This window comes from Phyllostomus discolor, chromosome 4 (assembly GCF_004126475.2).
Source record: "Phyllostomus discolor isolate MPI-MPIP mPhyDis1 chromosome 4, mPhyDis1.pri.v3, whole genome shotgun sequence".
Classification (NCBI taxonomy): domain Eukaryota; kingdom Metazoa; phylum Chordata; class Mammalia; order Chiroptera; family Phyllostomidae; genus Phyllostomus; species Phyllostomus discolor.
The window spans coordinates 14,162,145-14,174,025 of NC_040906.2; the positions used below are offsets into that span (position 1 = coordinate 14,162,145).

At 60.1% G+C, this 11,881-nt stretch overlaps 2 protein-coding genes across 2 annotated transcripts; one reads left to right on the top strand and one right to left on the bottom strand.

Annotated features, from left to right (window-relative positions):
- Positions 1 to 117: 117 nt before the first annotated feature.
- Positions 118 to 6,762, bottom strand: TMEM198 (transmembrane protein 198). Its single transcript, XM_028510683.2, has 5 exons — positions 6,324 to 6,762; positions 5,819 to 6,023; positions 2,598 to 3,173; positions 1,387 to 1,589; positions 118 to 1,004 (listed from the first exon to the last, which is right to left on the bottom strand). The coding sequence occupies exons 2-5, from the start codon at positions 5,982 to 5,984 to the stop codon at positions 867 to 869; spliced, it is 1,083 nt and encodes a 360-aa protein (XP_028366484.1). The 5' UTR covers positions 5,985 to 6,023; positions 6,324 to 6,762; the 3' UTR covers positions 118 to 866.
- A 61-nt stretch (positions 6,763 to 6,823) lies between these two features.
- On the top strand, positions 6,824 to 11,717 carry CHPF (chondroitin polymerizing factor). Its single transcript, XM_028509074.2, has 4 exons — positions 6,824 to 7,474; positions 8,454 to 9,027; positions 9,548 to 9,727; positions 10,049 to 11,717. The coding sequence occupies exons 1-4, from the start codon at positions 7,161 to 7,163 to the stop codon at positions 11,306 to 11,308; spliced, it is 2,328 nt and encodes a 775-aa protein (XP_028364875.1). The 5' UTR covers positions 6,824 to 7,160; the 3' UTR covers positions 11,309 to 11,717.
- Positions 11,718 to 11,881: the final 164 nt, after the last annotated feature.

Sequence of the window (11,881 nt, forward strand, 5' to 3'; positions counted from 1 at the left end):
GTGACGGATGAGGGCAGAACTGGCCTGGGGACCCTGCGCAGTGAGTGACCCAGGAAAGCGAGAACTATGGTGCTTCTAGTTTGGCCCATGGACGTGCCAGCCACCAGAGACCACCACTCCCGGCAGAAGCCGCACAGTTTGGCACATTTATAAAAGATGTAAAACAGGGTGGGGCAGAGGGAGACAGAAGCATGAGGTGTCCAGGGTGGCATGACAGACACCAGACATGCATCGTGCATTTAAGCCCCCTCCCCCGAGGTCCCCTCCCCAGCCCAGCCCAAAGCAGCACCCCCCACCCCCATCCCCTGCCACTGCCCTCGGGCTAGTGGCTTTGCAGAGGACAGGGGACCAGGGTAAGGGCTGCTGCAGTGGACGAGGACAAGAAGCCTTGGATGAATCTCGTTAGGAGGCAGAGCAACGGGAGAAGAAGGCAGACCTCCTCCACTTAGACATGCGGGAGAGCGGCTCGTGGGACCCCAGCAGTGGGAGAGGAGGTGGGGCCAACCTTGCAGAAGCCCTACCAATCAGAAATCTAAGGCAAGTGTCCCAGTGTCCCCTCCAAGCCCACCCTTCCATGCACACGCACACACAGGTGACACACTCACAACCCTGAGCACACCCCAAAGGGGCTCACACCTCGAGTCCCCCAGGAGCCCCTTGGGAGCTTGGGAGGGGCCTTTCCCTCGGGCCAGGCCTGGCCTGAGACAGGTCCTCCCTTCCAGCAGCCAGGCCAGTCTTCTCCAGGGAGGGGAGAGGGACAGCCATGGGCCACAGGGCCAGGAGGGCTGGGTGGTAGACCAGCAGGCCACCCCAAGCTAACAGAGCTGGTGAGCACAGAGTCCTGGCGGGCAGGAGCAGCGGTACTGCTATACCCGCACGGGGGGCCCTACACAGGCTGTCAGTGGTCCCCGGGACCCGTATTCATAGTCCGTGTCCGTGGGCGAGGCCATGAAGGAGCTCAGTGAGCTCCCCGTCTGCCGGTCCCGGAAGCTCTGGATGTAGCTCTGTGGGAGAGGAAACAGGTGTGAGTGCAGCCGCAGACGCCTGCCCTGGGGGCCACCTCAGGCAGAATCCTCTGCCTGCAACCCACAGGCCTGTGACCCCCCCCCCAGACAGCTATAGGCCCAGGACCTCCTCACGCTCACAGTCCACAGCCCTGAGGCCCTACCCCATACCATATAGCTCATTAAAATCCTTACTCAGACACCTCTCCCCCACCCCGGAGTGGGGCCCATCAGCCTCCTGGTAGAAGGGGTTCTGATGGGTGGACAAACGCTAGGCCTTCTAAACACTGACAAGCCCCTGGGGAAAACCCAGTCCTGCTTGGACAGAGCTTACAGCACTCCCTGGTCCCCCGTTCGGACTGGAGGGGCTCGGAGTGCTCACCGGGGAGAGGACATCTCCATTGAAGCGTTTGATGGGCACTGGCCTGCGCCGATACGCAGGGTCAGGAGGTCCGGGCCTTGGAGGGGCCCGGGGGCCTCTGGAGGGAGCCCGTGGGGGTCTCTTCTTGCGCCGCTTCTCCTTGCGCTCTTCCTGCTGCCTTATCCGCATCAGCTGCACCCGGCGTCGCTGCCGGCTGATGACCACTGCGAAGGGGCGGGCAGGGAAGGGTCTCAGAGGCCCACGGGCACCATCCCCACACTTCCCAGCCCGGGGCTCCAAGCTTCCAGATTCCCCACTTTTCGCTCCTGGTCCTCACCTCCCAGATGGGACTTCCACAGATGTTCGCCTCCGAAGGTCTTTGAGGAAGACTCCTAGAGCTGTAGGTAGTCCCCCCACCCCCCCGCCCCCTGAGCTGTCGTCCCCTCCCGGACATCGCCATCTCCCGACCAGACAACCTCCTCACCGGGTTCCCTTCCACGCTTGCCTTCCCCAGTGCTTTCTACACTCAGCAGCCAGAATGAGCACCCCAAACGCTAGACTAGATCACATCCCCGCTGCTTTAAACCTCCAAGGTGCCCTATGGCCTTCCTAGTAAAATCTGGGGTCCTCACTGTGGCCCAGGGGCTGCACAATCAGCATCCCTCCCCACCAGTGCAGCCCCACTTCCTCGGCAAGACACGCCCACTTCTTCTCGCCTTGCCCCCTGCTATTCCCCCTTCTCTAGCTCTTTGCATGGCCGGTCCTTTATCCTCCAGGACTCTACCTAAATGTCACCTCTTGGACGTGCCTTCCTTGAGCACCCTGTCTGTAACAGCCTCTGGAAGGAAACTCGTATTACCCAGCGTATCTCTTGCGTATCACTCTGCACAACTGGAATTATCTTGTCTGTTTGGATGTCTATTACCTGTCTGCCTGTGCCCCCCACCCACCCCCAAACCTAACCCTGGAAGGGCCAGAGACTTTTCCTGTTTTGTCTCTGCGGTCTCTCAGGCTCTGGAACGGCTGCTGCTCCATACGGTGTTGTGGGATGAATGGCACCGCGGAGGTCCTATCTTCCCAGACCACGAGCGGGTCACCTCTCTAATCCCACTGCGGCCTTCCGCTGCTAGTGTGCACAGCTTCTTCTCCCACTCCCGAATTGCTCACCGCTGCCACCACCCCCACCCCCACCCCCATTTCTCTCATGCCCACCCGGGTCAGTGCCCTCTCACCTTCCGTGTGGGAGTCCCCCTCGGCCGTCACCCTCCACTGCACCAGAACACCCATCAGGCTGAGCAGGGGCCAAAGCGCCAGCAGGGCCCAGCTCCGCCAGCAGAGGGGAGGCACAGGGGCGGCCCGCAGCCGCTCCACGGCGTAGCGCCCCAGCAGCAGCAGCTCAGCAAAGTAGTCCGCGGCGGTGGCGATGAGCGCGGCCCCGGTCACAGCCGTGGCCAGAGTGGTGAGAGGGCGGGGCCAGCGCAGCGTGAGCAGGGCGCAGAGCAGGCCGCCCCCCAGCAGCAGCCCCAGGGGGCCCCACACGGAGCCGGGCTGGTAGTAGGGCGCGGAGCCCAGCAGGGCGGCAGCGGCGAGCAGCAGGCCGAGCAGCAGCCCCACCAGGAAGAGGCCCACGCTGCGCACCAGCATGGCCACCAGCCCGCACAGCAGCCCGATGCCCAGCGCGATGCCGGCGCTCGCCCCGGCACTCAGCTGTGTCTCCAGCACCCGCTCTCGGTAGCACAGCAGGAAGATGACCACTGAGCCAAACAGCAACCCAGTGAGGAAGAGCACTGCCTTGAAGCAGCGGTAACCTAGAGGGGAACAGGGGCTAGTGAGGGGCCAACATGAGGTCACCGGGAGGGAGGCAAGGAGTCTGAGGGGTCAGGAACACGGAATCACAGAGGAACCAGAGGCAGGGCTCTAAGATAAGAGAATCGGGGGCCACTGGGGTCCTGAGGGCACCAGTGATGGGGCTGCTGGGGTCAAGGGAAGCCAGAGAGATGGGTCACCAGGAGTCATTTGGGAAATGGAGAGACAGTCACCGAAATGAACGTCAGGTCTTTGAGGGTTAGAGGAGTCAGAGATAGGTCACTGGAGTCAAGAGTGAATCAGTGGTGGGTCACTGGGGTCTTTGGAGTCCTAGGAGTCAGACGAATGGGTCACAGGGTCAGAAGGGGAGCCGCAGTGGGGTCCTTGGGGTCTGTGAGGAGGGACTGTTCAGAGAAAGGAGGTATTTGGAAGTCAGAAAGAACTTGAGAGATGAGGGTCACAGGGGTTCAGAAAGACAAGGTCTTGGGGGGGTCACAAGGCTTCAGAGACATGACCTCATGAAAAGGTTACAAAGAGAACAGGGAATCGGGGTCATTAGGGCCTGGCTCCAAGAGATGAGGTCTTTGCCGGTTGGGGGACTGGCAGCCCGGAGTCACTGAGAGCATTAAAGGGTTTCAGAGAGAGGGTAATACTGAGACCAGAGAAATGGGATCCCTGAGATCACAGCGGGGGGAGGGCCAATCAGGCAATGAGATCCTACAAATCAGAGAGTTAGGAGAAATGGAGTCAGAAGAATAAAACTTGATGAGATAACTGGGCCGGGGGGCACTAGGGCTTACAAGGGGATCAAAGAGGATTATAGGGTGAAATAGTGGTGGTGGAGTTCCAGGAAAATGAAGTTACAGGGCCACTGGGCCCTTTAAGGGTATCTGGGAGAGTGAGGGGCTTGTAGATCCTAAACTGTTGGGAGGATGGGGGCAACGGGTCAGGGAGAGCCAAAGAGAAAGGTCAAAGGGGAGGCTCAGCTCTAAGAATGAGGGGAAGCCTCAGCATCCAGGAAGTTCTGGGGTCAGAAAGAGGAGAAGGGCATGCACCAGGGCTCAGAGTCCAAGGGCCAGGGAGCGGGAGCATTCAAGAGGGTCGAGGTGACGGGGAAGCACAGGAGAGGTAATGTCAGGATACGATGAGCAACAGCAGAGGGCGTGGGTATGGACAGGGGAGGGAGGGAGGTGACACAGCCTCTGTGGAGTCCCAGAATGCATCCTGAGCCCTTAGAGGGGCACTTTCTTCTGCCCACTCTGCAGTTGTTCCGACAAGCGTTTGGGGGTGGAAAGAAAAGGACCATCTGGCTCCCATTCCTGCCTACTACCAAGCCATTCTAGGGCGGGGTGTAGAGGCAGCAGAGCAAAAGTCTTGCCTCACCTCTGCCCAGCCTGCAACCTAGACCTGCACACTTCCTCTGCACCTCTCCCAGCCACTTACAATGTACCTCTGGAGGCTTTCCGTGGACCCCCAGCCGATGGAGCTTGCTCTCCTCTAGACCTGCACACTTCCTCTGCACCTCTCCCAGCCACTTACAATGTACCTCTGGAGGCTTTCCGTGGACCCCCAGCCGATGGAGCTTGCTCTCCTCTCTGAAGCTCTATAACTCTTGCTGTAGAGTCCCTGGGCACTTACTCCACTAGTCCACCTGGCACCTTTGTGCAAATTAGAAAAAAGTGTGCCATCCTCTAAGCAAAGCAGCCCAGTGCCAAGGCCTAGAGTTCGGCTGGATGTCAGGCCCACCTGCCCATTCAACTGAACTCCCTTGTATAGTAGCCGCCCTGTACGGCAGTTCACAGCAGCCCTGATTACTGGAGCCTCCCTTGTGGGCGACCTCCATGTGTGTGACTACCATCTAGCTGACTACTCTACAGCTGACCCTTGCACAACACAAGTTTGAACTTCACGGGGCCACTCCTGCATGGATATTTTCAGTAAATATACAGTCAGCCCTCCATATGCCCAGGTTTTAATGCACGAATTCACCTGACTGCAGGCTGAAAACTATGTGGGTCCCTGGTTGGGAATCTGCAGGTGCTGAGGACCAGCTTAAGCTATACACTGATTTTCCACTGCACCCCCAACCCTTGTGTTACTCAAGGGTCAGCTATAACATGTATCACAGGCGTGAACATTCCAGCAGTCTCTCCCCCATCTATACTTAGCATATCTAATCACCCTGCTAAATGTTTCATTTTCTAGCTAGCACCGCAACCCAAACACGTCTTCACCACAATAGCTATTATTTATTGAGTCCCTACTACTTCTCACAACAACATTATGGGAGGTAAACATTGTTGTTCCCACTGTTCAGATGAACAGACTGAGGCTCAGGCAGGTTAATATGCCCAAGACATCACGATTAGTAAGGTCAAAACCAGGTTCAGATTGAAGCATGCCTAATTCAAAAGCCTGTGTTCTCTGGGATCTAGCGTCTAAGATGATCTAGGAACATGTAGGATGAAAGAAAGTAAGAAAAGATAGTTATTCGTGCTAGCAGTGGTGGTGGTGGTGGAGGTGATGGTGGTAGTGGTGGTGGTGATGGTGGTGGTGGTGATGAAGTTCTGGAGGTTTGGGGTGCCTCAGAAAAACAACTCAGGGAAACAATGGGAAGCTCAGGTGAGGAATGAGTTAGGGGTCTCACCGAAGAAGCAGTAGACGACTCCAAACAGACAGCACATGATGCAGACGAGAGCCGGCAGTGCCTCGTACCTGCGCTCCAGGGGCTGTTCACAGGGTGCACCCCAAAAGGCATCATCTGGCTCAGGGGGCAGCAGCTGGAACCGTAGTGTCGCCACAGTGCCTGGCATAGTGCTAGGAACGAACGGGACTCACCCTCCCAGGTCAGCCTGACAGAGAGGAAGCTGGAGTCAAGGAGGAGCCCTGGGCCTCCACCAGAATGGGGCAAGAATGGGAGTGGGAGAGCTAAGCAAGGACACACCGGACAAAGGAGTGGTGCCCACAGCAGGCATCCCTAAAGTGGAGGACAAAAGACAAAGGGAACAAAAGTGCCTGGCTAGAGGGGGCCAGGATGAAGAAGTTAAAAGGGGAACTGGCTTGGGGGGAGATGAGGGCAGTGTGCTGCCAGTGAGGAGGCAGCCAGGAGACTCGTCTGTGGGCGGCTAAATCCGGGATTGTCCAAAATCTACCTGGGCTGGAGGCGACCTGAGCTTTTGAGTGAAAGAGGCTGTGCAGAGGCCGTAGGGTCCGGGGTTGAGGGGCTCCAGAGGCCCCAGATGCCTGGGGTCCGGGCAAAGTCCGTCGTGCGGGGAAGGCGGCTGCTGGGCCGAAGGGACCAGTCTCTGTGCGGCGGCGGCGCCGCCCCGCCTCCCACACCGACTGGCACTCCAGTCCCACGGCGTCCGGGGACTCGGGCTGGGCCTGGGGAAGGGGAAGGAGCGGGAGCAGGGGCTCGGGCTGCCCCAGAGCCGCGGCCCCATGCCCTGAGCCCGCCCGCGGCCTTTGGTGCTGATGGACAGCTCCGGCCTCGGCTCCTGACGTCACTCAGGCGCACTAGCCAGGCAGGGGCGGGCTGCTTCTGACGTCACCCGGGACGCACCAACCACGCCGGGGGGAGGTAGGGGACTCCGCCCCGGCGTCTCTCTCTCACTCGCTGTGGAGGGGGCACTTCCGGGGGTCCTTCCCCTTTAACCTCCCCCTACTCCTCCCTCTCCGGTAGCTGGAGTCCAAGACCCCACCCCGGGGGCGGGGCCCTCGCAGTGACACGTCGGACAGCGGCCGCAGCGGCTGAGGCTCCCGCGCCCAAAGCACGACCCTGGGCGATACAGAGCGGCGGCCGGAGGGGGTTTGGAGCGCGGAGCAGGGAATTCGGCTCGGGCCGCGGGCTCTGCTCCGCGGGGCGGGAGCGGGCCCGCCCGCTTGGCCCGGGCCCTCCGGATACGCCCCCTCCCCGGTCCCGCCCCCTCGGAGCCTCCTCTGGCTGCTCCGGGGCTGCTCCAGGGCCGGGGGCCCGCGGTCCCGGCGCCATGCGGGCATCGCTGTTGCTGTCGGTGCTGCGGCCCGCAGGGCCCGTGGCCGTGGGCATCTCCCTGGGCTTCACGCTGAGCCTGCTCAGCGTCACCTGGGTGGAGGAGCCATGCGGCCCAGGGCCACCCCAACCCGGAGATTCTGAGCTGCCGCCGCGAGGCAACACCAACGCTGCGCGCCGGCCCAACTCGGTGCAGCACGGAGCGGAGCGCGAGAGACCCGGAGCTGGCGCAGCCGCGGCGGAGAACTGGGAGCCGCGTGTCTTGCCCTACCACCCTGCACAGCCTGGCCAGGCCGCCAAAAAGGCCGTCAGGTAAGGATCAGTCCCGCCAGCTCCACCCCGTGGGCACCAACGGGGACGGGCGCTCTGGGGAGGCCGCCGGGGGCCGGGTCAAGCTCCGGAAGGAAGAGACTAGGCGGCCAGGAAGTCTTTGGGCCCAGATAACTTCCGATGGCCTTGCTTCCCGGGGAGCTGCGGAGTCCATCTGAGGCCCTGTCTGGGTCCCGTCTGGCCTGGGCCGAACTTGTCCGCCTCTGTGCTAAACCAGCTCGACTCCATGGTCCCCCAAAGATCCTCTTAGCTTCCTGACTAAGCTGCCGGGTTTAGATAAAATATTGGTATATAAAACGGGTTTAAAGAGAGAGGGAAAGAAAAAAGAGAGAACTGAGGCTTACCTGTATCTGTCGTTCCTGGGTGGGACACCCCGTGATGAGTGTGTGGGAGAGGAGTGACAGAGCCATCCCAATAATGCCACTGTCTAGTTAAAAGAATTTCTCCTAAGTAACACTGAGTTCAAATTCCAGTTCTGCAACTTACCTTCTGTGTTGTGGTCGAGAAGTTACTGGAACTCCTGAGCTCCAGTGTGTCCTTCCCCCAAACACACTCAATACACCCCCTATGTCATGTATTCCATTACATCATCTAGGTAATGTATTTGTGGTGTAATGGCATATTTACACAGAAATAAGCCCTGTATGCGTGGTGTGTAGAATACCTGTGAGCCAAGCATTTGCCCTAAGTGCTTTAGGTAAATATAATCAACCCCATTTTTCAGATGTGGCTCCTGAGGCACAGAAAGGTTACATAGTTTGCTCAAGGACACAGCTAAGTCATGAAACAGGGAATCAGACACACAATACATCTTTCATATCTGCATGAATATTGTCATCTCCCCCAAAACACTGATCTTTCACTTAATTCCGCATGACCCCTGGGAGGGAATTGTTATTCTTACCCTATTCCTGCCCACCCTGATGGTCTTTTTGATAATCTTATGCTGTCTCCTTCCCAGAACCCGCTACATCAGCACCGAGCTGGGCATCAGGCAGAGGCTGCTGGTGGCAGTGCTGACCTCACAGGCCACACTGTCCACTCTGGGCGTGGCTGTGAACCGAACGCTGGGGCACCGGCTAGAGCGTGTGGTGTTCCTGACAGGCTCTCGAGGCCGTCGGGCACCACCGGGCATGGCTGTGGTGACACTGGGCGAGGAGAGACCCATCGGCCACCTGCACCTGGCACTGCGCCACCTGCTGGACCAGCACGGGGACGACTTTGACTGGTTCTTCCTAGTCCATGATACCACCTACACCGAGGCGCACGGACTGGCGCGCCTCGTTGGCCACCTCAGCCTGGCAGCTGCTGCCCATCTGTATCTGGGCTGGCCCCAGGACTTTATCGGTGGAGATCCCGCCCCAGGCCGCTACTGCCATGGCGGCTTTGGGGTACTGTTGTCGCGTACTCTGCTGCAGCAGCTGCGCCCCCACCTGGAAGGCTGCCGCAATGACATCGTCAGTGCAAGTCCAGATGAGTGGCTGGGACGCTGCATCCTTGATGCCACAGGGGTGGGCTGCACTGGCGACCACGAGGTGAGAAGTGAAAAGATAAGCCGCCCCACGGGTGCCTCCTATCTGAGCTTGTGCACTTCCCCCGAGAAGTAAAGGGGTGGTTGGAGATAGGGGCCTGGGTTTCCATGCCAGCTCTATCCTTTTCCATCCCTATGACCTTGGGTAAATTACTGAATCTCCTGAGTGTCAGTATCTTCATGCCAATGGAAATAATTATTGCTTAGGGTTGTTACAAGGATTAGAAAAAATGAGGGAGCCTTCCACATAATGGGTGTTCAGTGTTTGGCTATTACTATTTTATTTGAGCCCCTGGACAGCTCTGAGACCGGATGCATGCCCATTTTACAGATTAGCTAGCTAGCAAAGGCTTCCCCGAGGTCACACAAGCTCATGACTGGTCAAGGTCCTTAAACTCACAGAATTCTGACTGCATGTCCACAACAGGTCCTAGGAGGGGTAGGTGAGACATGTACTATGAGGCAAGGGTAGAGGCTGTTCCATCGTTCTTCCCACTGTGGACCCTTTCCCTTCCTCTCCCTAGGGAGTCCATTATAGCTACCTGGAGCTGAGCTCTGGGGAGCCCGTGCAGGAGGGGGACCCTCGCTTCCGCAGCGCCCTGACTGCCCACCCTGTGCGTGACCCTGTGCACATGTACCAGCTGCACAAGGCTTTTGCCCGAGCTGAACTGGAACGCACGTACCAGGAGATCCAGGAGTTGCAGGTATGGTCTGGGCCGGGGTGGGGAGGCAGGTCCTGTGAGGCCTTAGAGATCCCAGGCGAGTAAACTGAGTACTAGAGCCAGAACACACCTGCCTCCTGTCCCTGTTTGTTCCTGCCCATCCTGAGAAGCCCCGCCATAAACCCCCGTGTTAACTCTCAGGCTGCCTGCATCTGGGGAAGGGATAAGTAGAGGCCCTGGGAAGGCAGAGGTTGGCAGGGGACGGGACCCATCCTGAGTGGCACCTGCCACTTGCCCCATCCCCAGGCTGTGTGCTGGCCCCTGGGGTCTGTACCTTGCTCACGGTCTGTTTCTCCAACCCAGTGGGAGATCCAGAACACCAGCCGTCTGGCAGCTGATGGGGAGCGGGCAGCCGCCTGGCCCGTGGGCATTCCAGCACCATCCCGCCCAGCCTCCCGCTTCGAGGTGCTGCGCTGGGACTATTTCACTGAGCAGCATGCTTTCTCCTGTGCTGATGGCTCACCCCGCTGCCCTCTGCGTGGGGCTGACCGGGCTGATGTGGCCGACGTTCTGGGGGCGGCCTTGGAGGAGCTCAACCGCCGCTACCACCCGGCCCTGCGGCTCCAGAAGCAGCACTTGGTTAACGGCTACCGACGCTTCGATCCCGCCCGGGGTATGGAGTACACACTGGATCTGCAGCTGGAGGCGCTGACCCCCCAGGGCGGCCGCCGGCCCCTCATTCACCGAGTGCAGCTGCTGCGGCCGCTGAGCCGCGTGGAGATCCTGCCAGTGCCCTACGTCACCGAGGCCTCACGTCTCACCGTGTTACTGCCTCTGGCTGCGGCCGAGCGTGACCTGGCCCCTGCCTTCCTGGAGGCCTTCGCCACTGCGGCTCTGGAGCCTGGCGATACCGCGGCAGCCTTGACCCTGCTGCTGCTGTATGAGCCACGGCAGGCCCAGCGGGCCGCCCACGCAGACGTCTTCGCCCCTGTCAAGGCCCACGTGGCAGAGCTAGAGCAGCGTTTCCCCGGTGCCCGGGTCCCCTGGCTCAGCGTGCAGACAGCCGCCCCCTCGCCGCTGCGCCTCATGGATCTGCTCTCCAAGAAGCACCCGCTGGACACACTGTTCTTGCTGGCCGGGCCGGACACGGTGCTCACGCCTGACTTTCTGAACCGCTGCCGCATGCACGCCATCTCTGGCTGGCAGACCTTCTTTCCCATGCACTTCCAGGCCTTCCACCCGGCGGTGGCCCCACCGCAGGGCCCAGGGCCCCCAGAGCTGGGCCGGGACACAGGCCGCTTTGACCGCCAGGCAGCCAGCGAGGCCTGCTTCTATAACTCTGACTATGTGGCAGCCCGAGGGCGGCTGGCAGCGGCCGCAGAGCAGGAGGAGGAGCTCCTGGAAAGCATGGATGTGTACGAGCTGTTCCTGCGCTTCTCCAGCCTGCACGTGCTGCGGGCGGTGGAGCCGGCGCTGCTGCAGCGCTACCGGGCCCAGACGTGCAGCGCTCGGCTCAGCGAGGACCTCTACCATCGCTGTCGCCAGAGCATGCTGGAGGGCCTGGGCTCCCGCACCCAGCTCGCCATGCTGCTCTTCGAGCAGGAGCAGGGCAACAGCACCTGACGCCACCCTGCACCCCAAAACCTTGGCCTGGCGGTGCTTCTCCCCCAGCCACCCAGGGCCACCTACCAGCCTCCCTGGACAGCCTTAGACTCCAGAACAGCCTGCTGGCCACCTCTCTCTGGCTTTGTGGGTCCTCAGGCTCAGGACAAGCCCTGTGGGAGGTGCCCTGGGAGCCACCCTTTCCCGCCCCGAATCCCGGCCCCTGACGCTGCTGATTCAAGCTGTGGCCCCAGTATTTATGTAGTGCAGTCTGTCTGACGCCAGGCCTGCCTCCGAGTCCTGGGGGCTGGGCTGTAGATGACTTGTTGGGGAAGGAGGGAGCTGAGAGAGGAGTGTGGGTGTCTCCTAGCTTCTCCCTTCTGGACCCCTGATGGAGCTCTCTGCCTTTAATAAACTGGCTGAGTGTGGACTAGTGAGTCTGAGTTTTTGAAAGCTAGGCAGGGAGCAGGGAGGGCTGGCAGTGAGGATGGAGGCCCCCTGTCCTCACTGGGCCTGGATTTCCTTTTCCCAGGGAGCACATCATGCATACACCCAGCCCTGCCCCAGCTTGGTCACACACACACACGCAGAGAA

Excerpts from the sequence above, each read along its gene's own strand:
- CHPF (XM_028509074.2), top strand. The coding sequence starts at position 7,161 with ATGCGGGCATCGCTGTTGCTGTCGGTGCTGCGGCCCGCAGGGCCCGTG. Across the intron at positions 7,475-8,453 it reads GCCGCCAAAAAGGCCGTCAG|AACCCGCTACATCAGCACCG; the intron begins GTAAGGATCAGT and ends TCTCCTTCCCAG. Across the intron at positions 9,728-10,048 it reads AGGAGATCCAGGAGTTGCAG|TGGGAGATCCAGAACACCAG; the intron begins GTATGGTCTGGG and ends TCTCCAACCCAG.
- TMEM198 (XM_028510683.2), bottom strand. The coding sequence starts at position 5,984 with ATGCCAGGCACTGTGGCGACACTACGGTTCCAGCTGCTGCCCCCTGAG. Across the intron at positions 1,590-2,597 it reads GGGGGACTCCCACACGGAAG|TGGTCATCAGCCGGCAGCGA; the intron begins GTGAGAGGGCAC and ends GCCCCTTCGCAG. Across the intron at positions 1,005-1,386 it reads ATGGAGATGTCCTCTCCCCG|AGCTACATCCAGAGCTTCCG; the intron begins GTGAGCACTCCG and ends CCTCTCCCACAG.